At 45.3% G+C, this 27,463-nt stretch overlaps 12 protein-coding genes and 1 non-coding gene across 13 annotated transcripts; 8 read left to right on the top strand and 5 right to left on the bottom strand.

Annotated features, from left to right (window-relative positions):
- Window positions 1-655: 655 nt before the first annotated feature.
- JR316_0012180 (Guanine nucleotide-binding protein alpha-4 subunit) lies at window positions 656-2,831 on the top strand (the record flags this gene model as incomplete). The annotated part of the gene is made up of 15 exons (XM_047897811.1): window positions 656-887; window positions 938-957; window positions 1,016-1,031; window positions 1,095-1,176; window positions 1,231-1,659; window positions 1,712-1,764; window positions 1,812-1,877; window positions 1,935-1,990; window positions 2,041-2,071; window positions 2,131-2,204; window positions 2,258-2,338; window positions 2,392-2,491; window positions 2,551-2,579; window positions 2,638-2,691; window positions 2,748-2,831. 15 exons carry the CDS (start codon window positions 656-658, stop codon window positions 2,829-2,831), a joined length of 1,407 nt encoding a protein of 468 aa, XP_047742700.1.
- A 2,686-nt stretch (window positions 2,832-5,517) lies between these two features.
- Window positions 5,518-6,994, top strand: JR316_0012179 (Fe-regulated protein 8; the record flags this gene model as incomplete). The annotated part of the gene is given in 6 exon segments (XM_047897810.1): window positions 5,518-5,560; window positions 5,616-5,957; window positions 6,011-6,366; window positions 6,381-6,623; window positions 6,672-6,803; window positions 6,866-6,994. The coding sequence occupies 6 exon segments, from the start codon at window positions 5,518-5,520 to the stop codon at window positions 6,992-6,994; spliced, it is 1,245 nt and encodes a 414-aa protein (XP_047742699.1).
- Window positions 6,995-8,057: 1,063 nt separating this feature from the next.
- On the top strand, window positions 8,058-9,162 carry JR316_0012178 (uncharacterized protein; the record flags this gene model as incomplete). Its single annotated transcript, XM_047897809.1, has 6 exons — window positions 8,058-8,155; window positions 8,218-8,485; window positions 8,543-8,688; window positions 8,742-8,792; window positions 8,850-8,860; window positions 8,912-9,162. The coding sequence occupies 6 exons, from the start codon at window positions 8,058-8,060 to the stop codon at window positions 9,160-9,162; spliced, it is 825 nt and encodes a 274-aa protein (XP_047742698.1).
- Window positions 9,163-10,516: 1,354 nt separating this feature from the next.
- JR316_0012177 (Methyltransferase-like protein 7B) lies at window positions 10,517-11,420 on the top strand (the record flags this gene model as incomplete). The annotated part of the gene is made up of 2 exons (XM_047897808.1): window positions 10,517-10,763; window positions 10,837-11,420. The coding sequence occupies 2 exons, from the start codon at window positions 10,517-10,519 to the stop codon at window positions 11,418-11,420; spliced, it is 831 nt and encodes a 276-aa protein (XP_047742697.1).
- A 238-nt stretch (window positions 11,421-11,658) lies between these two features.
- JR316_0012176 (uncharacterized protein) lies at window positions 11,659-12,418 on the top strand (the record flags this gene model as incomplete). Its single annotated transcript, XM_047897807.1, has 4 exons — window positions 11,659-11,752; window positions 11,816-11,853; window positions 11,912-12,078; window positions 12,172-12,418. 4 exons carry the CDS (start codon window positions 11,659-11,661, stop codon window positions 12,416-12,418), a joined length of 546 nt encoding a protein of 181 aa, XP_047742696.1.
- A 575-nt stretch (window positions 12,419-12,993) lies between these two features.
- JR316_0012175 (Protein F37C4.5) lies at window positions 12,994-14,979 on the top strand (the record flags this gene model as incomplete). Its single annotated transcript, XM_047897806.1, has 6 exons — window positions 12,994-13,175; window positions 13,228-13,649; window positions 13,709-13,821; window positions 13,880-14,278; window positions 14,335-14,465; window positions 14,520-14,979. The coding sequence occupies 6 exons, from the start codon at window positions 12,994-12,996 to the stop codon at window positions 14,977-14,979; spliced, it is 1,707 nt and encodes a 568-aa protein (XP_047742695.1).
- A 636-nt stretch (window positions 14,980-15,615) lies between these two features.
- JR316_0012174 (DNA polymerase epsilon subunit 3) lies at window positions 15,616-16,611 on the bottom strand (the record flags this gene model as incomplete). Its single annotated transcript, XM_047897805.1, has 4 exons — window positions 15,616-16,055; window positions 16,118-16,234; window positions 16,359-16,437; window positions 16,489-16,611. The coding sequence occupies 4 exons, from the start codon at window positions 16,609-16,611 to the stop codon at window positions 15,616-15,618; spliced, it is 759 nt and encodes a 252-aa protein (XP_047742694.1).
- Window positions 16,612-17,154: 543 nt separating this feature from the next.
- On the bottom strand, window positions 17,155-19,983 carry JR316_0012173 (uncharacterized protein; the record flags this gene model as incomplete). The annotated part of the gene is made up of 3 exons (XM_047897804.1): window positions 17,155-19,185; window positions 19,418-19,437; window positions 19,476-19,983. 3 exons carry the CDS (start codon window positions 19,981-19,983, stop codon window positions 17,155-17,157), a joined length of 2,559 nt encoding a protein of 852 aa, XP_047742693.1.
- A 494-nt stretch (window positions 19,984-20,477) lies between these two features.
- JR316_0012172 (uncharacterized protein) lies at window positions 20,478-22,109 on the top strand (the record flags this gene model as incomplete). Its single annotated transcript, XM_047897803.1, has 4 exons — window positions 20,478-20,656; window positions 20,716-20,856; window positions 20,910-21,906; window positions 21,966-22,109. The coding sequence occupies 4 exons, from the start codon at window positions 20,478-20,480 to the stop codon at window positions 22,107-22,109; spliced, it is 1,461 nt and encodes a 486-aa protein (XP_047742692.1).
- A 117-nt stretch (window positions 22,110-22,226) lies between these two features.
- On the bottom strand, window positions 22,227-23,459 carry JR316_0012171 (Sesquiterpene synthase Agr1; the record flags this gene model as incomplete). Its single annotated transcript, XM_047897802.1, has 3 exons — window positions 22,227-22,631; window positions 22,687-22,982; window positions 23,045-23,459. 3 exons carry the CDS (start codon window positions 23,457-23,459, stop codon window positions 22,227-22,229), a joined length of 1,116 nt encoding a protein of 371 aa, XP_047742691.1.
- Window positions 23,460-23,636: 177 nt separating this feature from the next.
- JR316_0012170 lies at window positions 23,637-23,747 on the top strand. Its single transcript has one exon. It is a non-coding gene; the product is annotated as a tRNA-Leu (tRNA).
- A 271-nt stretch (window positions 23,748-24,018) lies between these two features.
- On the bottom strand, window positions 24,019-25,158 carry JR316_0012169 (DNA polymerase delta catalytic subunit; the record flags this gene model as incomplete). The annotated part of the gene is made up of 5 exons (XM_047897801.1): window positions 24,019-24,180; window positions 24,236-24,492; window positions 24,554-24,796; window positions 24,844-25,016; window positions 25,070-25,158. The coding sequence occupies 5 exons, from the start codon at window positions 25,156-25,158 to the stop codon at window positions 24,019-24,021; spliced, it is 924 nt and encodes a 307-aa protein (XP_047742690.1).
- A 52-nt stretch (window positions 25,159-25,210) lies between these two features.
- On the bottom strand, window positions 25,211-26,129 carry JR316_0012168 (DNA polymerase delta catalytic subunit; the record flags this gene model as incomplete). Its single annotated transcript, XM_047897800.1, has 6 exons — window positions 25,211-25,276; window positions 25,414-25,524; window positions 25,580-25,690; window positions 25,753-25,808; window positions 25,899-25,976; window positions 26,036-26,129. 6 exons carry the CDS (start codon window positions 26,127-26,129, stop codon window positions 25,211-25,213), a joined length of 516 nt encoding a protein of 171 aa, XP_047742689.1.
- Window positions 26,130-27,463: the final 1,334 nt, after the last annotated feature.

The raw sequence follows: 27,463 nt of genomic DNA, 5'->3' as shown, positions 1-27,463 counted from the left end.
CTGAGAACGCCGTTCAGGGACGAGGTAGGAATGAGACTAGTCTTTGACCTGATAAATGGCCGTTTGTTCAACTTTTGCGTTCAACATCGTAATTGTAGGGTTTCTGTCATCTGGTGAAGACGCACTAACATGCAGACGTTAGACCCAAGTAGCTTGCAATTAGTGAAAGGTGATATCCATGTTCCTATTGCTCCGCTTCTTCATACCAGGTATGAAGTGTGTTTGCTGTACGGTCGTATCAGATCATCCACGTACACTAATGCACGTCCCTTGTGAACTCTGGCTAGTCAAGTTAAGGTCAACAAGTAGCCGCTTCCGGGTCTTTGATTTGGTCCTGATGAAGACGTCCCGATGTAAAAGGGGGTCCACTGATGGGACGGACCAAATTTAAAATTTGAACACCATGCGACACTTGTTTCCGTAAGTTCAGATGGCCGAGAGGAACCGATGATGTGGGGCCGGTTCTCGGAACCTTTAACATTTTTGGAGAGTGGCACGTCGCGACCGGATTTTTGTCCATTTGGATCATGTACATTGCACATATATCCTGAGGTTCGTGCCATTACATGTCGAGTGTCTTTCCCTTTCTACAAATAACACATCGCATTATACAGGCCTCTTCTCTAGTTGAGGTCTCCGCATCTCGTTTCCCGCTATGAAACGGTCAAAGGAGAAATCCAGTCCTAGTCCTACATTCCCTCCCTTAAACCCATATTCAGTTGCACGATGGTCTGGCGCTACCGACTCGGAAACTGAAGAAGAAGCAAGGCTACGGCTTCAAGCTATGCAAGATGCCATTAATGTTTCTAGAGGGATAGACATCATGCTGCAGGAGAGTAAAAGGGACATGGAAAGACGAAGGAAAGGTGTTAAAATATTGCTACTAGGTGCGCGATCATGCTTTCAGGTGGTCCATTCATGTCCTGATAGTCAACAGGTCAATCGGAGTCTGGAAAGGTCCGTATTTACTACATAATTCCAATTAATGGCTAATGAATGATTTATCGACGAACAGAGTTCCGTCTTGAAGAGTCAGTGCAATCTATTAACATGACATCGATTCGATATCGCTTATTTCCATCTCCTATCCTCAGATTTTCAATTGGCTTTTGCTCCAAGGCATTTTGAAAGTGAACGACCCATTTGGAAAATTGTTATTCAACTTAATATTATTGGGTGAGTCAGCTGCTACCGTAGTGTTGATAACATTCCAGTAAACTTGAGAATCAGCTCGATAAAAACCATTCTTGAAGCTCTGCGGGAAGAGTACGAACCCAATGGCCAGGTGACGACACCTATTGACATTTCGCCTAATTCACCTTTGCGGACTCTCAGAAGAATGACCCTCGGTCTTTCTCCCCTTTTTTTCATTGAGACAAATCTCTTGAAAATTTTATCTCCCGAATCCACTGACTCACGGGACATGTCGGTGCGCGCGGGGAATGGATGGAAAGCGTTGCTCAAAGCTAGACGGGATCCCTTTGCTTCAGGTGACCATCACTCTACGCGAAGGCGATCTCAAGCTTTGTTGGGACAAGAAAACGACCCATCCTCGGTGCTCCTGGGCCAACGGGATGATATAATCTCATTATGGCAGAACCCAGAGACGCAGGAAATTTTACACAGAAGGCGCCCACTTTTCCGTGACCAACCAGGATTGTGAGTGCCCTTGTTTCGCAAAAATCTCTCATGCCCATTACGTTACACACAGTTTCATGGACGATATCGCAAGAATCATCACTCCTGATTACGTTCCAACCGATCGTGAGTTCTCCGCCGCTTCGTGTATTTTTTTTCTTACAGAGATGTAGGTGATATTATCCGAGCACGACTACGCACAACTGGCATTGAAGAGTATCGATTTGTTGCTGAGAATCGTAAGTCGCCTTTCCATGAACATCATATCTAACGATTGACCCATGTGTGGAACGCAGCTGGTGGTCTGAATTCGGACTTTTATATCACTGACGTTGGAGGATCACGGAGTCAGGTAGGAGTTATGGTTTCTTACATCTGCTCTCTGAACTCACGGTCGGTTAGCGGGCATCTTGGGCACCTTTCTTTGACGACGGTAAGTTCCCATGAAAAGTGATATGTGCTGAATGAAATCTTAATTTTGATAATTTACAGTCCAAGCTATTCTATTTCTTGCCCCTCTTGCATTTAACCAAATGCTTGATGAGGACCGCAGAGTCAACAGGCTGGTACGTGTGAACCGATACTATTTCCTTTCGATGGGGAGCTCATACATATCTAGGAGGACAGCTTATGGCTATGGAAGGATATCTGCAGTAACCGGTTGTTGCAGAACGCCAATTTGATACTCTTCTTTAATAAGGTGAGCTGAGGATTCAACCTGCTCTAATCAATTATTTCTCACTGTCGTTTCAGAGAGATGTTCTCGCTGCCACTCTTGCAGCCGGTGTCAAAGTAAAGAAATTTGTACCGACGTACGGCGACCTTCCTAATGATGTTCCCCACGTCACCAAATGTAAGTCTTGCTATATAGCAAATGACATCATGACGGGCCTCTAATTATGAGAAACTTAGACTTCAAAGAGAAGTTCCGTTTCTCCCATGTGAGTCATTGCCGTGCATTCACAGTGCTTTTAGCTGATGTATGTCCCTATAATTCAGAAGAGATTCTCCCCCGACGCACGTCCTTTCATATGTCATGAGACATCGGCCATTGTCAGTGATTACCCCTGAGCTACGCCGAGAGGACTACTGACCGGAACTATCTACAGGACATCAAAGCCATGACGGTCCTCCTGACTGGTGTTCGCGAGGCTATCTTGCGCCAACACTTACGCAATGGAGATATGCTCTGAATAATCAGGCACTCCCGACCACTTGACTTACCCTGCCACTACCCGCCATCATATATCTTGGATTCCCTATTTCATTTCGACGACTCTAGCCTTTCACCAGACACCGGACTATCTCGTTGTTCAGCATTACACACATTCATATATCCGACTGATCTTGCAACTAATCGCATCTCTCGACTCCTCCGCCTCTCACGGAATGTATCATTTTACGATAACTGCCATTATTTACGAAGTATTGTACCGTCAACCAATTATTGTATAATTTTCACGACTGATGTTTTTGTTTTCGACTTCCAATTCAACGTCGCTTTATCATTCATATTTCTGCGGAGCGGTCTTGTTCATAAATATGAACGAAATTCTACAGCGGCACGACAATGCTAATAATGCGGTCTATCAATGACGCCTTGCTGCAAATGCTATTGAAGTTGGAGTGGTACTTTATCGTGTGCCATAGATATCGATGGCGTCCCAGCCCCACCCCTTAGTGCATAACAGTAGTCCAGCCGACTCAGAACTTTTGAGTCGGAAGGTCTCCGCTGGTCTCCGTTTTTAACCCCTTGGATTATCCAATTTGTCGTTTCTGGCATACATACGAATTCATATGCTTGTAGCACACATTCACGGTAAATCCATGGTCATTGATGCCAATAGATGCCAATGTAGCCACTGGGGGTCTCTTAAGCAACCGAGGCGTTCCTTATCCCAAAATATGCCTTCTACCAAATCCAAACTTCCGAATTTTCCTAAAGGACACCAATGAAACCGGATTAAGCTTTACGGTGGCCAAATGACGTACGCCGCAACCGAAAGTCAGTACTGCAGCCACTTGGGGCTACAGATGTATGTTCGTTAAAATATATTCGAGTCACTACGGATCCATGTTTGACGAGTTTCTAAATACTGAGTCCGATGGAGAACGGTCGTCTCGTACTTTGACATTTTTTTCATCTGTAAGTTCTCCGATCACATCCTCTTCGTCTTGGAAAAGATACCGACCTCCACTATGTATCGTCTAATTAGATCTGATATTTGCGAGCTCACGCAAACAGTCCGCTTCCGGAAAGTGGGCTAGGGTTCTGTAGAGGGACGTCAGTACTCAGTCCTTAAATTTCTGAGATGTCTGACTTACACGCTGCTCTACCACCAGTTCAACCTGTAGTATTACTGTTCAGTCAAAATGATTGACACATTGTTAGAGTGTGTCAGTAGTAGTAGAAGGCATCAATGACTTTCGAACTTATGATATGATATGGAAAATGTACCTTGAATGTTTTTGTTGCATGCGGCCGAATGCAACCCAGGAGACTTATCTCAGTCTCCGGACTCCTGTCCTTGCTCTGCATAATTGCAATTGAAAACCATGGACCTTTAACGGACTTGCTTCAACTTTGATGCGCAAATTTGAATTATCAAATAAAGCTTCGCCCGCTGAGAGCCAGTAGGTGCCAGTTATGCCGGCGAAAGCATTGCATCGGCTCTCCTTCACAAAAAAGGTGGTGGAGGATTTGTAGGCGATCAATACGCGTGAACTGCGTAAACACCAGCTGCCACCGTGTCCAAAATTCATATTTACTGTAATTTCAATGTTTTGGCGTGCATAGCAAATCGAATGCGTCTGTAACTTTTCCGGGGATCTAGCAAGTTATACGTGGACTGCTGGGAACGTTCCTGCGTCTGGGGTCTGGGGAAGACGTGGAGAATTGGGGGGTCCTGGGGCGCAAGGACGTTTCTGCCCGTAGTAGGGGAGGTAAATATCTGAAAATCTAGGCAAATCAACAATTAAACAGAAACAACCGCTCCCCCAGCCCGTAACCCCACTAAACAGATACAGGGGCCAGATGATATCAACCCTCGAGCTCTTATTCATCCTCATCCTCGTACAAAATCCAATCCCAAAGCGCTTCAGCGGGAAAATATGTCGCCTTGCCAAATAATCAAGAATGGCTTACTTGACTTTTTCCATCGCGTTGCCGTCGTATGCACACCCAATTTTTTTGGGGAAATCGCTTAGCGCCATCCGATGGGACAAATTGTTCCGTTAGGATAATGCTGGGCAACAACAGAAGTACCAGCGTATACCAGCGTATACCTTGTGTTATGCCATGATTCTAGGTATACGAATTTATACCACAGTGCACTTGGAACCTCTGATTAGCTATGATGAGTCTTAATGAGCAATTTGGCCAAATCCAAGTCCATAGCCGAGCGCGATTTGGGATTTGATGTTATCAATTTTTCAGACGGCAGATTGCGAGCGTTTCTTATCTGATAAAGATTCAATTGCGCTCTTCCAAAACTTGACGTATAACTTATTTATTTCGACTTTAAACCCTGCAGCCTATTGAAAAAAGTTATGGGTGGTGGAGTAGCTTCTAATAGAACAACAAAGACAGTGGTTGTTCTCGGTGCCGCATACGGAGGTTAGTGCATTTTGGCACTGCAATAGAACGGAAAGCTAAATTTATATCGATGGATACAGGCGCCCGTGCAGCTCAGGTACTAGCTGGAAGTCTACCTGAAGGATGGAAAGTTATATTGATCGATAGAAACTCGTGAATATCGCTTTTCTGTGTCATGGATTCGTAACTGATTGCTGATGATCCTCGCAGACATGCAAACCGTAGGATAAATTCATAGCTTTTCTGGACCCACCATTGCTAATTAAGAGTTAGATGTATATGTTATGTCACGATATGCTGTCCTTCCTGGACACGAATACAAGGCTTGTGAGTGTGCTCGTAGTTTTTTTTTGGTATAGGTTACCTTAATAAAAATTTTCAGTTATTCCTTACGACAAGGTCTTCCTCGTCGACCCTCCAAAACCAACTCATATCCATCTCTATGCACAAATTCTTTCCCTACGACCTCACCATGTCAGACTATCTCGATCCTTCCCAGAACTAGGCTTCCCTACCGACACTATTGCATTTGACTATGCCATTTACGCGCTTGGATCTCACCTCCCCCCACCATTAAACTTATGGGACACATCCAAGTCAGAGTCAGGAGATGCGGTGTATACCGGATTGAAGACCCAGGCGTGTGATTGGTTTAAACAAAAGCAGGCGATTATCAAAGACGCCCCGACGGTCCTTGTTGTAGGCGGTGGAGCACTTGGTATTCGTGAGCCGCTTGAATAGCTGAACGAAGAAAATTGTTAACCGCAAAAAAATCAGAGTTTGCAACAGATATCAAGTCCGTATACCCCGAGAAGGAAGTTACTCTCTTGCATTCACGATTACGGCTTCTTCCCAGATTCGGGGAAGGCATGCACGACGAAAGTGAGATACAGATATATCACCGTGGTGCACAGCTACTGAAAGACTGCTTTGTAATAGTCAAATCGAGCTGCGAGAATATGGGAGTTAAACTCATTCTCGGCGAGCGACTCGACCTCGGTTCTATCGAAAATGGTCAAGCAAAGACGAACGAAGCTGGACAAAAGGTCGTTCGCACGGTGACTGGCCGAGAAATTGCTGCAGATCTTTTGGCAAGCTCTTCAATGCTCATTTCAGATCCTTACGACTTATACGTTTTTTCATTTAGCTTTTGTGTACTGGTCAAACGCCTAATACGGGTATTCTCAAGTCAATGGATCCTTCGACTGTCAGCGATACCACAGGATTGGTGCGCGTTCTCAAAACTATGCAAATACATTCTTCGGCACCAAGTCCAGCGACGGGAGAATCTGATGAGCCCAATACTACCACGTATCCACATATTTTCGCTATTGGTGATGCCGCGGACGCCTTTGGTGCAATTCCAGCAGGACACAATGCATACTCTCAGGTGTGCATTATTTCGCTCCAGGAACTTCAGACGTAACACTTTGTGCAGGGAGAACTGGCTTCTCGGAATATTATCCGCCTCATTAAAGCGTCAGAGACGAGTTCCAACACCGACTACGTGCCAGAGCCATTGGAAGACTATACGCCTGGTCCACCAGCGATCAAGGTTTCTCTTGGATTGGTACGTTCTGCAATTTTCTGGGTATGTTCGGGTTTTCTCATTATGTACCTTCTAAATTCTAGACAAGAGCAGTCTACCAAGTTGGGCCCAGCATTGGAACTAAGGATGATGGAGTTCCTGACCTCCAGGCAGCGTTGATTTGGCCGTTCTTCGGAATCAAAGTAGAGAAGGAGGAAGATATGATCCCCTGATTCTGAGTTGGTCGTTATCCGTATACATTTATCTTCATATTATAGCGCAAACTTGATGTTGAATATTATCATATGCCTTTGTAAGGTTATTTGATGGCATAGTTTAATTGAAGAAAGAAATCATTCCTTGATGAAGGCCTGACTACAAATATGACAGAGGCGGTACCTTCATGTCAGATTTCGATCACAAATACTAAATCAGATCCCTATTTGGAGTTGAGCTTGCCTTTAATGTCTCGAGTGGATGTCCTCCATTTTTAATCAAACTCGTGTAGTCGGTGACCCAGTGTGAACGTATCAAAACTGTTGTACTCTCACATCTGCCCGATTCTGACCTCAACAGACCCGACCTCCCCAGCTCCATGATTCGGAACAACATATGGTGGGTTAGCTGTACAATGTTTTTAGCTCAAACGAATCCTAATATAAACTCGACTGTACGGCCTCGCTCGCCGTTACATTGCACACTGTGATGTAAATGGTCATTCAGAATGTCCGCGGTCAATTTTCAATCGCGCTGAGCGACTAGAAGTTTACTGACAAGGGCACCCTCATACAGCCGGTTTACCCTACTCATCCAAACAAATGGTCTATAAATTCTTTCTGCTCCTTCCTACCCCTCAGGTCTAAAAATAGACCACGAAGTAAGTTGCTTTGCCTCTACCTGGACATTGTGGAAGGATGGCTAACTCGTTAAATATGTATGCTACAGCGCGAATGAAATAATTTGTAGACTCATTGTTTACGCAAAGGAAGACACCAAAAATGAATTATGATTTACAACTATTCGTCAGCCTCAGGCTTGGGCATCAGGGTTGAACGTTGACGAGGCACAGCCTAACTCGCCTTCACTGACCTTCAAATGATTCTCACAATTATTCTAATGAACTAACAATCGTGGTGATGTAAATCTGATGGTAATTGTACTCGATATCTATCAAATTCACTCAACTTTCAAGTGAGGCATGAGATCTTGTTGTCAATTTCTACAAGTACGTCCACCAAGGATTGATCCTGAAATCAAATTTCTCCTCCAAACATCCTCGTTTCTTGTATCGGAGGAATGCCCTTGTTCACCACAGTGCTTGAGGACACTTCTCCGATGATCATCTATTCGTCAGGATGGGTATCTGGGTCATCCGCAGACTCTTCCGAGGATCAGTACGTTTAAAACAAACAATATCGTCGTATTAAATACCACCAACAGCCTGTAAATTGTACAGATATTCAGAAGCCAGTTTTACTGTTAGCATTGCCAAAGGCTCTACAATGTCTATCTCATTTTACGGCACCTTCTTCGCCATCATAGGTGCAAAACGTAGCAATCATGGCCCTTACCACGCAACTGTCGACGGAGTCCTATCTGATACGTTCACTGGAAAGTCGAATACCTCTGAGTTCAATCAAACCTTGTACAGCTCGGATACATCTTTGGGATCGCACAATGTTGTTCTTTTTAATGATGACAACACATTCATTGACGTCGACTACGTGAGTTAGCGTATTGTTTTCTGTCAATTTCATAATTTGAACGAGCTATTGATGTAGGTGACATTCCAATCATCAATCGGAGAGGATGACGACCCCCTTATTGTTAATACCTTTCAGGACACGCATCCAGCGTTTGATTATTCACCCTCGTCTTCTTGGGGTATCCCCAATAATGTAGGATCATTTTCTGGAGGCTCGGGCCAGTACGTGATTTATCGTTTACCACCTTTTCATTGATTTAAACAAGATTCTTTAGCGGAGCATCCGCTCCTGGAGCAGTACTTCATTTCTCGTTTCAGGTAGGCTGGTTATCTAGACATTTAGAAGGAAGTTTACTTAACATTGATTGACTATTTTTTAAAAGGGTATGCACCAGTAGCTAAAACACTGCCCCAAACGATCAGTATTGATAATTTTGAATGATAGGAGATGCCGTTGCATTATATGGGCCGGTCGGTCCTAACTCCACAAGTTACACCGTCAAAATCGACGACCTTACCCCTCAAGTCTTGAATGCCAATAAACAGTTCTACCGCTCACATCAGATATTGTTCTTTGCAGGAAACTTGGGGAAAGGAGAGCATTCCTTGGAATTGACTTTAAATTCTCCTTCGTCAGGTCAATTTGCGATAGATTTTGCCAACGTCTATACGACGCCATCATTGGGAGGAACGTGAGGATCTAAAAAAGCCTTTGATGGGAACCTTTAAGTTTTGAGATAATTTCTATTATCCAGCTTTCTTGGGACTGTACAAACGACTGCTTCGCCACCTGGGACTGTACAGATGACTGCTTCAGCACAGACTACGGAAACATGCTCCTCACACACGCAGTACGAGTTCTTCCGTCAAATTCATTGTTGAATGTATTCTAAAAGCAGTTTTTGTGGTTTAGAGCATTGAATTCCGGTGTCATTGCAGGTCTGGCAACAGCCTCAATATTTGGTGTTGTATCATCCATATTCTCTCTATTCGTTGTCTGGTACTATCGTCGCACAATCAACTCCCATATCAGATCCCAGATATCTGGTACTATTCCTCTACCTCAAATACCAGAAAACGCGCCGGTTTCTTTCATCCCCTCTAATAACCCTTCCACCCTCGAGTCGTCTTCTCCACTGACCGCTAGACCGTACACGAAAGTTCCTTATCCATCTGAGCGGGACTATGGATTCAGATCCGTCGTGTCGGTTGGCTACAGCGCCGTGTCATCGTCAGTAACGAATTACACAAGTACATCAAATTATGCCGGCATATACGACACGACCACACAGCCTCCTCGGTATCAGTAGTTCTATCTACCTTTGAGACGAATATCTGTGTAGTTATACTTTGACCGTAAAATGGAATTTCAGCATAGAACATGACGCTCATGAAAATCTATGACATACTGGCCTGAGTACCCGTAAATTTCTCACTTCTGAGTGGCATACCCAAAGCAGAGAATGGACTATATGTGATTGTTGGATGCAAAACTTCTCAGAAAGTTGGTTGCCTATTTAATATTTAATTCTCATTCAGCAACCGCTCACGAAGAGGCTGAATTGGAATGACATTCAACCCCTTCTGTTAATGATTACTAGTATGATTTACATATCTATATATTTGTTTATTTCTTGGAACTTTTGATAATGTTGCGTGGTCATCCGTCGGTTGACGCTCGAGTTCGCGGCTAAGCGCCTGGCTATTCCGGGAAAGTGCCACGTTATTTACCGGTTTCCCACGATCTTGGGCCATTCTCAACGCCCATTTCTCGAAAATTTTCTCTTCTTTGCAACACGCAATTACACCACATATTCTTGTTTCAGTATGAACAATCAACCCAAGTCACCTTTGACCAACAAAGCAAAGCACAGGCACTATCGATCTTCGGCACTTCTGATTCATGAATGGCATTTTTAGTTCCTACACTAAACATAGATATTTTCAGCAACAAGCGTGTGGATTTGCACTCTTTACCCCCAACCACCACCATCACTCAAGTACTCACTGCTTCTACTTGGTCGACATCACCAAATTGACCAGGTTGATCATGAAGTTCCAAAATGCCATATCCCTTTTGGGTGACCTCCGACTGGCAATTTCAATTGCCTTGATTCCTACTCTCAAGGCCGTCGTGAAAGAGCCCACACTACTATTCAGATGGCAGGCACTTTCGAGGGTCTTTTTCGCTCGTATGTGGGTAGACTTTGGGGATGGGATCGATGGGAACTGCAAAGATGTCAAAGAGAACTTGATCACTCCCAACGCGTACGGAGTGGTGCTGGATGTCGGTGCTGGTGAGTACTCTGTTCAAGTTTTTCGGTTCCGAAAACGTGACTCAACTATAATACCCTTCTTTGTACATCTAAGGTTTCGGACACACGGCCAAGTATCTCAATAGGGCACGAGTGACCCGCTACGTCGCCCTAGAACCTAATGTTCTCATGCACGATAAAATCCGGGGGCATGCGAACGCGGCAGGGTTTCACGAGTCGGACGGGACATTAGTGATTCTCTCCTGTGGTGCGGAAGAGAGCTCAAAAATATTGTCGGCCCTCTCCTCGTTTACTACGACCTCTACCAAATCTCCCACTGCCCCGTTAATCGACACTATTGTTGCGATCCTGACCTTGTGCACGATTCCTGAGCCACAGAAAAGCGTCACGCGTCTTGCGCAGGACATCTTGAAGCCGGGAGGACAGCTCTTGATGTACGAGCACGTGCTGCATACTCGTGCAGACATCCAGTGGTGGCAGAGGTTCTGGGCGCCTGTGTGGGCATGTGCTTTTGATGGATGCAGGATTGATAGGCCTACGGATATCTGGGTGCGCGATATCAAGGATCGACAGGATCAGAGGAAGAGCGTGTGGAGGGAAGTAGATTCGAAACGGAAAGAGGCAGAAGACGAAGAGACCCTCTTTGGCCATATTATTGGCCGTTTTGTCAAGGCGTAGATGTTGGTAAATTTGGAATCTGTTATTAAAGAGGGTCTTAATGTTATCCTAGTTCTATCGATGGTTCACCCTAAAACCGCATGGATCTGTCAAAGATGCATTCCAAAATGTGGGAATGTAACCCCACAAATTGGATATCGTAGAATCGGGGTCATTGCCTTAGTAGGCTTGGTGGATTGCGTGATGGATATAAGTATGATGCCCATCGTATCTAACTTCCTTCACTCCTCAAGCACAGATGTCTTCAAACATTCAATCTGAAGCTCGCTACGTTATCGTCAACAAGAAATCGGGGACCGTAATCGACCTCTCTGGCACTGACAATTACCAGGGTAAGCAATGTCCTCCCTCGAATATTCGTAGATCATATTTATTCATTGTTTCGATATGCGTAGTCATCGGTTGGGAGCGCCACAATGGAACAAACCAGCAGGTATGAGTTCGATCTTTGGGTTTCTTGCCACGTATTTATTGGTCGGAAACTTCGTCAGTGGGAGACTATTGAAGTAGGTGGAGGATGGCACATCAAAAATGTTGGAAATGGAAAATACCTCAGTCTTGGAGGAGCTAGCGCACAAGATGGTGTTTCCGTAGTCGGAACGGACGATCATTTCTTATGGGAGCTCAAGACGGACGATAAAGACCCCAACGGTGTTAGGTGAGAACCATTTTTTTTGCACGTTTCATAATTCAGAATCTAGAACTCATCGATGGATAAAACTGTCCCTCGTTTTTATGTGAATATAAATAGAATCAAAGTCCCTCATTCTTACCAGAACGTCGATCTCTCTGATCATGGCAATCCTACTCCGGGCACCCACGTCGTCGTTTGGGGTCGTTGGGAGGGGACGAACCAGGTCTGGTACTTCGAACAAGGTATTAAGCCTCCCCTGAACTACGAGGCATCCGTTCTGACATCCTTATGCGTCCAGTTTGACTTTGAGGGGCCAATCGTGTCAAAGGAAAATCCTATGTTTCCCATGAAGCTCGAGAGATAAATTGTTACTTAAATACCCCGCCAAAGGCCGAAAACCCAACATTGAAAAAATCAACAGAATTTGAATGGACAAAGTACGATCGCGTAAAACGAAAATTATACCTTGTATTCTCGGTATCTGCGATAAAAGAACGTGCAAAAGTCTTTCGTGAGGAGCGATCTCCTAAGGCGTACGACAGCAACGATTCAATTGGTTCGGAATTCAATATTCATGATGAATCGGCGATGTCCGAGATTGTTCTTGTTACTTCACATCGTAAATTGGACCACCTTCCTTCTAACCCTTGTCGAAGAATGATAATAAAGGTATTAAAAGGTATTTGGGACGCCTATGTTAAAGAATCACCATCCCTATTGCAGCCATCTCATGTTGGATGGGAACGAGACGACGCCTCAAACTTGAAACAAAGGTGGTCGTGTTTTCTCCACGAATAAACCAAAACAATGGTATGGTTATTATTATCAGAAATACCAATAGCCTCCGCTCCTTCAATGGGTTCTCACAGTGACTCAACATACTTCGGCCCCGCGCATCTACAAAAGCATCACTGTGTACACAAATTGGTTCACACTACAATGCATGTAATTACCCTTCACGAGTTATCCATTGATTCTATCAAGGATAGCAAGATTACCAACATTAATCTGTATACGAGCCGCGCTCACGTCACTCGGTCTTTTAATGTTAATGCTGCTGCTGGACAAACCAAAATTACAATATCCAACTTACCCAATTGCGTGGATTACGATTCTCTTAGGTGGATCGCCATCATTTCTGTGTAGCTTATTGCTTACTATTATTGCGTATAGGGTTGAGGGACGAGGCCCTGCTGTGATTCAGGGTGTTGCAGTGGCCAAAGCACCCATTGCTCGACCTGAAATCTCGTCGCCGCTGTTTAGAGACCTTGATGACAGGAAGGCTAGGGCCGAGAACGCGCTACAACGGTGCATAAAGGCTAAGCAAGCCGTTGAGAAATACATGGGCAATATCTCCGTGGAACATATGGACATATCTAAGCTTGGTGAAGCTATGGATGTCTATGACAACACCGAAGAAAAATGGGACTTGAAGATAATGGAGCTCAGAAAAGATATCAAGGACTTGGAAATACAGATGGATCAAGAGGTTCAAAGGTTAGAGATGCAAGTCGAAAACAAAAAATTGCGCACAAAAGTTACTTTGACGATATTTACGGAAATTGATGCCGAGCTGGAGATTATTTTGGTCTATGGTATGTAATCTACAAGGACAGCCTACCATGCGATCGTTATTTAATTTTTCTCTTTTAAGCTGTATCGAACTCATACTGGCATGCTGGATATGATATTAGAGTGGATATGCAGACAAAGGGAGCCCCTGTACAGGTGACCTACAAAGCCGCCATTAATCAAAGAACTGGTGAAGTATGCATTGGACATGTAGTACATTGATTTATGATACTGATTTGTTTCGCTCTAACAGAAGTGGGAGAATGTACCAATTACGCTGGAAACCTCTCAGCCTACGTTTGGCGTTGAGCTTCCCGAGCTCAAACCTTGGAAAATTACATATGAGATGCCGTCTTCCAAGCGCACGAGGCAGACAGCGCGTAAATGTACTGGGGGTAAAGCCGCTCGCCGTCAGGTGGTATCCACACCAGCCGAGCCTGATTCAGACGAGGATGAAGACGAGGACATGATGGAATTTGATGTTTCTACAGTCACATCCAAAGGAAATGTCAATGCTACTTTCCTTGTGCCGGGGCTGACTACTGTCCCAAGCGACCAAGAAGAGCATGGTGTGACAATTGCAGAATTGCTTTTGGAGGCTGAGATTTCGTGGATATGCATCCCTCAAGGAAGCACGCAAGTCCATCTACAGGTTAGGGATTCATCGTTTGATATGTTTTCTATACTAACATTACTTACGTGACCCAGGCAAAGATATTAAATTCTTCAGAATACACATTCCTTCCTGGACCTAGCAATGTTTACGTTGACCAAAGCTTCATTTCTCACTCTAGAATTCCTGGAGTTGCTTCCCTGGAAACTTTTTCTTGTCCACTAGGGTATGCATACATCTAATGGAGCATGGCTCAATTGACAATTATCTTTTTATTTAGAGTCGATCCATCCATTCGAGTCACGTATCATCCACAAGAGAAGATAACTTCTGAATCTGGATTCTACAACAAAACAGTCAAGCATCTGTATACTCAACGCATATCTGTGTACAATAGCAAGTCTGTCGCGATTAAAGGCCTTAAGGTTATTGATCGCATTCCGGTTTCCGAGGACGCTGCCCTCGTCGTAAATCTTATCAACCCAGCACTTGACCTGCCAGGTCCAGAGACGGATGTAAGCAACAGCCTTGTCAGCATATCGCCTGGTGTGAAGGTTGGTGACGAGATCATAGCCCAATGGAATAGAACAGAGAGTATAGGTGACGATGTATCTGCCCTTGGGAAGGATGGACAAGTGTGCTGGATATGCAGCGTGCCTGCTTTGGGACGAAACAACCTCGTGCTTCAATGGGAAGTCATTGACTCCCAGAAAACCAAGATTTTCGGCCTTGATTCATGAAGAGTCAGTAGAACAGACAAATTCGATGTCAATTAGATATACACAGAATTGCACCATGCCCGCCTGCTGGCACAATGATCCTTGACATGCCATCAGTGCAGAGGCACGAAATCATTACCAAGTCCAGTCCATACAGTATCGCACGTCAGTGTCAATCAAAAGCAAGACCTATGGGAGACGACTAGGATGCAAGAGAAGTATAACCGCATGAAAGACCGTTTCGTTTGTCGCAATGAGGTCGGCAGTTGCACACAACTGTAATATGGACGAGGCATCACTGTTGACAGTACAACTTTATAAAGGTTGACGTAAAAATAGATGTTCGCGGCAAGGAGGGCAGGTTCGCTATTCAACATCCGACAAACGCTATCGATCTCAAGTCCTAGATCAAAAATAAAGGTAAGAAAGTATGTTATTGGTGGACGGACTTACTTTGATTTATTCACTCATTAAGCACCGAACTTGTCCACCGACCTCAAGCGATGGAGGACCACCTCAAATAAATATATTGGTACATCATTAGGGTATGTTCATATCATATTCTGTCTAGAAACATCAGCAACCTACAAAGAAAGGAGCACAGTTCGTTCTTTTTCATAAAATACACGGTATACATCACCATTTGGTTCACCACTGTTAGACCATATCAGAGTCCGAATCACGATCCATTCCCTTGCTATCATTTCGTAGCTCTTCTTCTTCCAAAGCAACGTTGTCCACTAGCTCCTCTTCTTCCTCCTCTTCTTCAATCCCCGCATCGTCTTCTAAAGCGTTGCCGAGCTCGCCATCTGACGTTGCTGAATTGACCTCGTCGTCTTCGTCGTCGCCGGCGGATCTCCCATGGGCACTTATACTGGTAGTTTGGTCGTCAATGTCCATGGGGGTGTCCCCCTGTGAGTGCGAGGAAGCAGCCGCGAGAGGCGCGGAGGTGAATGGTGGAGGAAGAGCGCCAGGTTTTTCTTTGCCTTTGCTCTTTGGTGGTGCAGATGTACTAGATTGGGGTGCTTTGCGTGCAGAAGAAGTGCCATTGGTTGTTCCCTTCTTGCCTTTGTCGTTCTTTGACACTTCGCGGTAGACTAGAAACAGAGAAAACAAGATAAACATAGGTGATTAGTCGAGAAATGAGTTCGAAACGCACTTAGTAGTTCAGATTGGAGCTTGTTGACCATGTCACCGAATTCGATCATTTCGAGCGCTTTTAACACATCGGAAGCGGATATGCTTTTATGTTGCTTGTTTTGTGCGACGTCGTGGGCTCTAAATTACAATAAAGGCGCGTCAAAAAGCGCGTCAAGAAGGCATAAAATATTCCTATACATACGTAGCAGCTTTTCAAACCATCAATAGGCAACAGGCCTTAAATTGGCTTTACGACGTACCGAGATAGTTGATGAACACCGATGAACCTTTAACCAAAGAAAGGACTGTCTCCTTCTGCAGCTTCACGTTGTCCGGGAGCTAGCTCCAAATCGTCAATAATATATCAAGAAAAATATCAAAAACTCATACCGCAGACTTTGCAATCTTCATCACAACACTTTTCGGCAGTTCATAATTCTCTAAACCTTCTGATACAAGATCTTGTTGGGCTTGTGCCGATAATGGGCCAGCGTACGTTTCTTTACGAGGCATACTGAGAAGTTGAAGTCAAGAGATGCAAGTTGTAGTTAATAAGAATTTTGTGGAGGTGGGGTTCGCGTAAATGAGTTGTCACGCTTGACCATTCCGCGTTTGTGTTTGTGTGGCAACGGCTTCGCACAACACCACGAATTTGACGAAATAACCAAAAAATAACAGACCGCAAATTATGACTTCAGTGTAGAAATGTGTTCATTAAGGAAAGCTAAAAAGAGTGACAAAAAAGAATGTATCGACTGGTATATAACAAGAAATTCCAATGTGTTGTGTTGTATGATTGCGCGAGATGTTCCAAGATGTTGCTGTAGTTGTACCAATAAATAACGAAAATAAAGATAATCCAACCCTCATTGGGGTCGACAGTCCAAAAATTCAAGAAAAAAGTCTGTGCACGCCCTCCAGAGGGCAGCGCGTGTAGAAAGCATTTTTGCCAATACCAGTCGGGCTCAGACACCTTGACGTTTTATCTCCCAAATTACTTGTATCCCTGCTTTCCCTTTCCACGATTCGACCGACTTTCGTAAACGCCTTATCTCCCTAGGTAGTCCTGTACACATCAGAATCTTGTCGTTGTGGCGGGCGAGCAGGCAGCTTCTTACTCGACGATGAGGCATCCGTGCCCGAAGGGCCGAACATTCGCTTCTTCAGCAGGCGTCCACGGTAGGCGTCAGGTTTGGGATTCATAAGGCTGTCGCTTCCAGGAAAAGGGAGATGAGGAGGCGTGCGAGCATGAAGCTTCCTCGATTTTCGGCTGGGTGTAGACGTTTTGGTTGACATGACACTCTTATTTGACGAAGATGATTTTGATTTGTTCCGCATGTTGCGAGCAGGCTCGGGACTCAACATGACCTCCATCAATGGAGGAATAGGGGTGAAGCACATCTGGCTCTCCAATGGCGGAGACATTATTTGGGAAGGACTGTTCGGGAGGATATCCCTGGTAATTGGCCGACTTCTGCGCTCTTGAGAGGTTGGTCGAGAGGTTGCGGTAGCAGATGGTCGTTTGATAGGGCTTGAGCTACGGCTGCGACTTTGGCTGCGACTACGACTACGATTCTCCGTTGTGCGGGTAGGCAAGGGCGTGTACTTGTCGATGTCCGATGGGTCGTCTTTGAGTTGGACAAAGCTTCGGTGACCACGGGTCAAGTTTGAAGAATCATCAGGTAATCCTTTCATTTTCACTGGTTTTAAGGCCGGGATGGGGTTTTCAGAAGGATCGACAAGCTCTTTTGATTTTGCGCTGTCGATGACCAGATCGGAGTCGGCTCGCACATGCCCGCGTCTCTTCCCAACAGATCTTCGCAGATTCCTTCTCTCGTTTTCGTTGTGACCCTCGGTGTCAGAAACAAGCCTTTCCTCGTCTTCTTCCCTCCTTTTGCTGTTTCTACGACCGCTCAAAAATGCAGAGCCGCGAGAAATAGAACCACGGATGGAGTCCATCCATTTATTCTCCTTTTGGACCTGCTCGAGTATACCACGCTTGATGCTCTTATGCCGAAGGCTCTCCCATGGAACTTCCTGGGCCCTCCGTCTTTCCTCTGCTTCACCGTCGCTTTCATACATATCGAGAAGAGCAATTGACGTCGCATCAGAAAATATAGAAGCAGCGCCAGAAGGACCGGCACTCGGTGAGGGTTTCTTCACTGCAGCTGTCGATCTCTGAGTCCGAGACGACTTAGTCCGCACATTGCCTGCTGCCGGAGGTACTAGCAAAGATGCGGTATAATAATCTTCTTCATCGTCTTTGTATTCATCTGGCACGTAAAACCCTTTCACAGGGTCAAACGCCGGTGGTTCATTGAACGAGGGCCACCTAAACTGACTACTGAACCTCCGGCTGCCCTTCTTCGGTATATCAAGCATCCCAGGATCCTCTGAGCCACAACTCTGGAGCTCGATATCACGGCGAGCATCATTTTCATTATTGCCTATGTATGGTGGTCCACTTATCAGTTCCCCGTCGTCAGTACGCACACGAGGTCTCCGAGTGCAACAGCCGTAAATGAACCAGCAGGCAAAGCCGAGAATTAAAATAGAGAATCCGCAGACGATAGGTATTAGATACCCAAGCTTGGATGAAGGTTTTGCAACGGCATTGGACACTGGTGTGGGGCTTGAAGAACTCGATGCTGGCTGTGGCCTCGATGATACGGAGGACGAGGTGGAGAGTGTGGTGCTGACGGTGGGTGGGAGAGCAGCAATACTGGGGACAAAAGAAAGGTCGGAAGTCAGAGAGGGTTCAGTGCGAAGATTTGAGCTTCCAGCTATAACTGATGCAACCGGTGCAATCGGGACGGTAATCAGAGTTTGGGGTGAAGTATTCGCGGTGGTGGTCGTGGCGGCTGGGAAAGGCCACCAAAAATCAAATGAGGTCGACGTCGTTGTGGGGTTCGTGGGTAATGGTACAGGCGGAGTTACTAATTGCCTGGGCTCAAGATAGTGAATGTCGACGTTGTCCGGAAATTGAGTTGATGTTGATACTGCGGAGCACGCTGGATTGACAGTACCGGCGGCCAGGGTGCGAGGGAATGTCGACCCTAAGAACAAGAAGACGCTTTGTACCCACATCTAGTGGGTAGGAAGCAGGCGATCGTAATCACAGTAACGATTGATCCGGCGGGACGACAATGAATCCGACCCTGCTTTCAACACAGAGGGCACTGAGATCGTGAATTGGAGCGTCAAACGAGAGCCCCGCTGCAATATAGGTGGACCGGCGAATGAGATGAGATGATGGGGAATACGAAGCGCCTGTTACACCTGACCGTTTTGTTTTTCGCCAAAAGGTAGTTGGACGAACTATGAATTGCGATTGATAAGCTGAAAGATCAAAAAAAAAAAAAAAAAAAGCTACCCACGAAGTGGTGGAGGTGGACGGACAAGCTCTCCTCCTTGATTTGTATGCCGGTTAAGGTTGAAGGCAGTAAAACTCCTGTTTGGATTGCGTTGCTTGAAACCCAGAGCTTCTTTGTAAAACACCTTTTGCTCTTGAGATCCTTCCTCTTGAGATGCAGATAGGTCAACAGGAGGTGCTACTCTTCGTTCTGGAGGAGCACTTTGTGAGCGCGTAGGTCGGTGTCTCGGCCTTGACTTCCACGTATTCACAGGTGGTGCTAGGAGGTCTGGTTCTACTACTCTAGGCGGACGTGGCCTGCGTGGAGGGGATGTGGGAGGATCTATAAAATCTCCGTTAGTTGGAGACTCCACGACAGGTTTCTGCCCGTCAGCCTCTTCATCGACTTCCGTTTCAAGAGTGACCATGATCGGCCTGTTCTGTGCTCGAAATGAACGCCTGCCAAATGTGAAATTTCCACTTGGAACTGGATGCAGTGGCATTGGAGACACGAGCACAGTGAGGTCCGTCATGGTCGTAAAGACTGTAGAGTGGTAGTCACTGTCGTCGAAGTCGGTAGTGATGGTGGTTGTGGTTAGTGAAAACAAGAGTTGTGCTGGAAATCCTTAAGGGGTTGTTGCCGGAAGCATTGTTTTTTTGATCGCTGTTTAGCACACGACGAAGTATATTGCACTGCAACGCCGATGTCACCCTCACTTAAAGACAATTCAGGGGATCCCTGATCGCGTCTACGCCAGAATATGGGTTTTCGGGAAGCCTATATATATGGACCTGTGGAATTGGGTGGTTATCGACCGCACTTCTACCCTGGAAGATCTCGGAGCTAACAAGAATCGGGTTACCAGTCTCGTCTAAGAGCCAGGTTTGGGTTTACCTCTCAGATAACCGAGAGCTGGGTGCTCTTTACTCTTCCTGCTCCTTGATTTTTTTCTGGAGGTAAGAAACATCGGTTCTCTCTATAAAGTGACGATTAAACAACTACTTAGCAGCATTTTAGGTTGCTCTGATGGTGGAATTACCCACTGAACTATGGCTTCGTATCATACATTTCGTACCAGACGAACATCTGTTTCGATTGGCTTCTGTCGACCGACTTTTCCTGGACCAGGCCACTGACAGGAGGTATAGGCACTTCATTATTGATGACGATCGTCCCCAAATTTTACTGGGCAAGCTTGCCAAGCAGTGCGTATACACGCCATTTAATTACTCATATCCTAATTAACAGTCCACGTTTCTTGAAGCCAAGATTCTTCTATAGCAGGAAGAGTGCGGTCCTTGACCATCCATCCTATGGCCATTCGATCTGCCTGTTTAAGGTCTGGTAAAGGCGTAAAAAATCGTGTACGGCCAGCAAAGAACCAATATTGGCCAAATGACTTTCGGTAATAAGTATCAACTTTGTTGTTGCAGCACCCATCTGAACCCCATGGAACAGCTATCGAACTGCAAAATATCCTATAGAAGAAGATGTGGGCCTCGCCGATAAAATTTTAGATCTCCTAGCCAATCTTTCGAATATCGACGAATTTGCTGTAGAATGGGACCAAGGAGTTGCAGATGAACTCCCATTCTGCTTGCCCCTGCTCAACGCTATATGGCCGATTTTTCATAATAACTTGCGAGTTATCAAGTTAGATATGATCCTTAGGCATATGGCCGCCATGGTCTCGCCATTAACTGGACTTGATCGAGTGCAAGAAGTGTCGCTACATTTCACTACGACTGACGACACGAGACTCGCCTCATTGGGTGGCACTGGATATGACCCAAAAGACGCCTTTAGCCAGCTGTCTGCTTTCCTGAACAGGCTTTCTCCTTCCCTCAAGGCCATGACCATCTCTTCCTCCGGACACCTCGACTTCTCAAGCCTCTATAATAATTTGACGTATTTCCCTCGCCTCATCAGCCTCTCGATCCTCTTGCCATGCGATCCTCGGCATGTGGTCGATCCCAAGGGACTCGGTCGTTTCCTCCGTGTGCACAATCGCGTCGAGCGTCTTAATTTCACCCCGAAACACTGCTGCTGCCAATCCAAACAGGATCCCGGTGCAACTCCTGGGCACATCTCCCCCGAGGACTGGCTCTCCCGCGTCTTTGAAAACGTCATCTTCTCCAATCTCCATTCTTTGGAGCTCGGGTTGAACGTATGCGCAGGTGGGAAGCGCGTGATGTTGGCTGTCCCACGCGTAGCAGGCGCCGCTAAAAACGTGAAGTGTCTAATAATCACAGGTTGTATCATCGCTTTAGAGGACCTCCGCCTACTGCTGGAGCCATTCTCGCCAGCAGTTGGTGGCACATCTCCGCGGACCCTCGTCCTCGAGGTGCGCGTCCTTGATGTAGCATTATTAGACCTTCTTGCCGACCTTCTCCCTGGATTGGAGATGCTTCATCTGACATATCGCTGGCTCAATTGTTTTGACTGTATAAATGCGGTAGGTGGCCCTTTGGTATCATACCCGTGCGTTTTGCTAAATGACGTTTATGTACGTAGGCAGAATTTACCGAGCAGTTAAGAAGCCGGGTATATGAACAATGGAAGCTATCCCAGCTGGTACTGTGTTGCTCCCGCAAATATGACGATGATCAGTGGCCTTCTCGACTGGCCTTTGCACCCAGCCTACCCAATCTACATTAGTATGTGACCATTTTCTCCCTGCTCAGTTGCAATACTTATTTTCCCGGGGTTTACCCCTAAAGTTATGATTTTATATATACCTAGATAGTAGTTGAGTGTGTAAACTATAACCTACTATCACTCCGTAATTACTGGAATGTGATCGACAAATACCCAACCAAAGGTCCTAATTTCGCTGCCTTTCTTACCAAAAAACAGCTCCGTTTCGTAAGCCCAGTGAATTACAGCGCTAATACAGTCTTTCAATGCCCGGATGTATCTCTTGATCTTTTCCGATATAGCCTCGGTGTCTGCAGATATTTCTTTAGCTGTCCACATCCACGATAAAATAGACGACTTTGAACTATCAATCGAGTCGAGAATAGCTCGTTCCGTTGAACAGAAAGAAGAAAATGCCTGCTTGATCATATTTCCGCATTGATTCATCGCGCCTTGTACAGATAAGCTGTTGTGATGCATCAATACGGCCACGAGATTGTATGTACTCCCCCTGTATTGCTGAAGTTGATAAGAAACAACGTCCTGTTCCGGTAAGTGGTAAGCGATTCCACGCTGCCCTTCTGTGAAAAAAGCTTACCAAAGACCACGCGATGACATCTAAAGCAGCATGCTTCATATGAATGATTTTCTCTGCCTCGGTTCCTCGCAGATCAGGGAATTCGAAGACCTCCAAGAGTTCCGCGAGGTCAAGGAGGACGCTATTTCCATGCATCTCACGGGCAGTTGCCGTGTATTCTTCAAGAGATGGTACATCATTTCGGGATCGATTCATCCGCCTCACTTCTTGAGCCGCCTGATAATCCAGGACAGACTTTTTGAACCGGGCGTTCCACGTTTCCGAGGCCGCGGAGGCCAAATTGACGAGACGCTGGTCTACGACGCTTCGGACGAGCATTCAGCTTACACGTACGTATGAGCAAATACAGATAGCATACGCAACTGCCTGAGCAATACGTGTCCTTTGAGCAGGTCTAACCCGCTTTTATAATCCATTTCGCCTACAGAACCGGCGGCTATTTGTGCAGACAGCTGGGAATGATCGACATCCCACAAACGGAAGGTTTCGCCTTCGGCATTCTCCCTCAGCCCTGAGTAAAAAAACAGCATGCAAAAGTCGGTGAGGACCCGTAACTGTGGAAAGTCGCACTTCGGGAAACAAAGAGCAGAGAGCAAGCCGATTTTCGTAGGATGAATATACGATAGTTCATCCACGGAGAGGATTCCAGTTTCAGTGAGCCATTTTTCAGATGCCTCCGTGGCGTAACGACAATGTCCATTAGTCCGCAATTCTATAGAGTTGATGACCCCAAGGATGTCAGGAAGTTGAAAGCTCTGGCTTGAAGGCGCCATAAAATCAAGCGTATTGGAAGAGACTTAGTATTCGAGACTAAAAAATCGCTTTTGAAGTTGTCGACAGTCATCGCAACGGCGAGCGGGGCGTGAACTGCTTGGGCACATTTTAAACGGCGTCTGAAAAGGATTTGTAACTATTCTTAACTAATATACATTTGCAGGCTTGCAATATAAGGCAAGATGGCCGAGCGGTTAAGGCGTGTGACTCAAGCTTAAGCTTGCCCACAATGTGGGTTCATTTCTCATCACGGAATCGTGGCGTGGGTTCAAGTCCCACTCTTGTCATACTTTTTTCATTAGGTCCATGAGGGAAAGTGTGGAATTCATAGTTTTTTTCCCAAGGAAAGATGACAAAATTTGGAGTTAGATCACACGGTCCTGCATTTGAATCAGGTCAAGATAATTTTAATCACTCATTGTCTGAGACGAAATTAAGAACATTGCAGTTCACCATGCGCATAGAAACTTTCTTTTCTACGTATTTATTCCTCACGTATTGAACAACTATTTGACAAATTGGACCAATTATATCGTTCAGTTCTCCTTGCAACTCCAATTACCTGATGCTGTTTAATTGGCTGCGGCATTCTTGTGCCACTCTGATTAAATAACTTTTCCCCCTCATGGCGTTGAATGGAATACAAGCTGTGCGAGCAGCCTCGACGTCTTGTTCGAGGCAGTTGATTTTCGGAAGCAGGCGCAATGCGAGATATACATCCTAACCTCAGATCATTCATTTGCCTTGAGAATGATGAATCATAATCATAACATACCTTTAAACAGTAAATGGCGATTGTTCGACGGTCGCTATCCGTACCATCCTGAAGCTTGGGGATTTGTTTGTAGTCGACGCTTTCTTTTTCTTCGCCCAAGAAGACACGAGAGATGGCATTCAGCGTACTGTTTCCTTTTCCCTCGAATTTCTTACTGTTACGGATGAAGAAGTAGATGTCAAGAAGTAGACGGCCTGTAAACGCTGGGCAATTCCAAAGATAATTGCGTGGGAGACCAGATAAGCGCTGTGGTGAATCTAGATTTTAAAAAATACTCATTTTTAACACCGAATTGGAAGGTGTGGCAGGTATGCTTACTTTTAACTCTACCAAGGTACGGAAATTCTGGTATTTCCAGCGCATCGGCTCGGTTCAACAGAAAGGGTATGTCAAACTGGGCAATATTGTATCCTGTAACAACATCCGGATCAACCTCGATCACAAAGTTTCTGAAGGCCATCAGCAACTCTCGTTCATTGTCATACGATAGTACTTGTGCTCCTTCAATCGGGGAGCACGACTTGAGGGTGAATATTGTGCGCAAGTATGGATTGGTCTGGCCTTCAGAAACGTCAGCAGCATACAGATTTGTTAAACGTTTACGATACCATAATTTGCGGCCATGCATCCAATCTGCAACACGGAATCTTCTTGTGCATTTGGCTGAATAATCTGCGAGTCGTTGGAAAATCTAAGGGACGTTTCGATATCAAAGCTCACAATACGCAGTGCTGCATATTTTCGATTTCGAACAGGCTTGGAAATTTCGATGTCGTTTACACTGTGGAGAATCGTAAGTATCGACGATTGGTCAAGATAATACATAGCACGCACCTGGCAAATACCTCTAGCTGACAGTGCGAGATAGCCTTATCCTTTGGAACTACCTCGTATTTTTCGGCAGGTAGACTTAGCCAGGTCATTGCGGTTATCTGACGTCACTTAGAAAAGAGTTCCATGAAACATGAACTCAACTTACGCCTTTGTCAACCATGAACCGTAGGAAGTATGGGACTTGAGCTCCTTCCGCAATAAGTGGTTCTGAAAAAAGGTTATTATAGACGCAGTGTCCTTCATTGAAAACCCGTGGGAGGAAATAAGTCCATGGTATATCACAACGCAAAAATACAAAACTCATTTTTTAACAGAGGCAGGACTCTATAGTCAGAGCATCGCACGATGAGAATAGGAACAACTCCCATGGAGGTGCTGGCCTGTTTCATGTCAATTCTTGAGACCAACTGATTGGTAGAGGATAGCGACTCTGTTCCAGGGGGTGCAATAAGTGCCTGTGGTTGCTAATCAGTTAGATAGTATGTGGTTTACATATAAGCTAGTACTAACATTGAGGTAATCTCGAAGTGGATTTAGATCCGCGCTTGATATTCCTTTAGGCGCCGGGATATACAGATAATGTTCAAATCCGGTGACCCGAACTAGGATGGAATGTCCGTTCTATTCAACGAATGGGTCATTCATATGCAGTGAATGTGCAGAGTTTCAATATGTCGACTGACCTCTGTGACCCCAAATAGAAGAATTTCAGATTCCTTGGAATCGCGGGCGCTCTCATCTACATCAATGTTTTGAAAACCTAAGGTTTATGTTAAGCGCCCAATGTATACAGACATTGTCGAAATTCAATGAAAGACATGGAACTCACTGATTTGTGGCTTTTTTTTCTGATCCTCTACTTCACCAATTATGATTGACGGTCTTGCCCATTCGGTTAACGATCTCTCTGCGGTGACGTTGATTTAATGCTTCGTATGGGGCTCTAAATCATGAAAGGGTTATCACCTTTGTCGTCTTTCGCCATCTCCTTAAGAACAGTTGTGAAGGATTGCTTTCGTTGGACCGTCGAGTTGGTCCCTAGCTGGAAAGATTTACGCATTTTTGAGAACATCGACGCTGTTGTTACTCAGAAGATAGGGAAGGAACAGTGCCTAGCAGAACTCCCTTTATGTGATTTGGCTTGCGGTTGGATCTCAAAGATAACAAAGGTGCAGCGGCACGTGAGAGTATTCGGTGATTTGCGTGGGTAGTCCTGAGTCACTCCAGTGGTATGCCACAATAACCTTTATTGCTTAGGGAATATTTTCCAGCGGTTTGTGACCTGACCGAATGAAATCAGATGATATCGTTTCGAAAACTGTCATATGCCAGCTATAGGGATAATTGGCAAGGAATTGAGTTATCAGAGTTCTGCTTCTGGTTCAATCGTCAATGGCACATCAACCATGCACTAATAGGCTTTCCTACTCTGAATGCTGCTACTGGCAGCACGGTCCTTGAGTATAGGCAGCTTTGACATTGACAAAGACATTGTTGTTCAAAGGGTGCCAAAGAAATTTCTGCCTAGTCCGTGCATCGTTCGGTTGCGACAGTCGAACAACAAAATGATTAAGCGCCGAAAATGATCTTACCCGCGCATACATGAGCGATTTCTAGGAACCGATATCCAGCATTAGCTGGCCCGTGTGTCGCAGTAGCGATATCGCCAGGCGTCCCTGGGGCAGGTTTTGAATCGTGAGGCAGGATGGTGTCGATGCTTGAAGTTGAGAAAAAATTGATACGCTATCCACAGACGCCAACTGCCGTAGGCGACTAGGTTGGGCATTTCGAAGGGAAATATGCGTTCCACCTCCGATATATGACGCTTGCAGTGTTAATGTCAACTCGTGGGATAGAACACGAATTGTTATGACTCTCAAGGAAGCATCATGGAGCTCACGCCTCTCGCGAGAGATCGTGGTGGAACTGCGTTAAGCTGCAGAGTAACACTGTCAGATGTTGGAATAAGATGATTACTGAACAATAAACATCAGCATGTTGTGATATTCTTTATAAGTATGATTTATCTCGAACCTGAGCCATTGAACATACTGATATATTTCCATATGCATCGTCTGGTCTCAACTTCGACGCTTCCATGCCCGGATTGCAGTTTATTTCTTCAATGCATCTTGAAGTCGACGATCTTGATACAATTTCCAGCACGAAGCAACTCCTTACCAACAGAGAGATGGCATAAAGCGAGGTGAAAGCACTTAGAGTCAAAAAAACTGCAATGTTGAACCGCGAATTCTACCAGAACTCAATGTGTGCGAACGTTAAATGGGGTAAAAGCGAGTAAATCAGCTCCCAGCCTTTGTAAAATGCAAAAAATTAGGCTATTACTCACAAAATAAAATCCTAGAACTTACAAGGAATTGGTATTAACCTGAA

The sequence above is a fragment of the Psilocybe cubensis genome, chromosome 12, assembly GCF_017499595.1.
Source record: "Psilocybe cubensis strain MGC-MH-2018 chromosome 12, whole genome shotgun sequence".
Lineage (NCBI taxonomy): Eukaryota > Fungi > Basidiomycota > Agaricomycetes > Agaricales > Agrocybaceae > Psilocybe > Psilocybe cubensis.
This window is presented reverse-complemented; position numbering and strand designations above follow the sequence as displayed.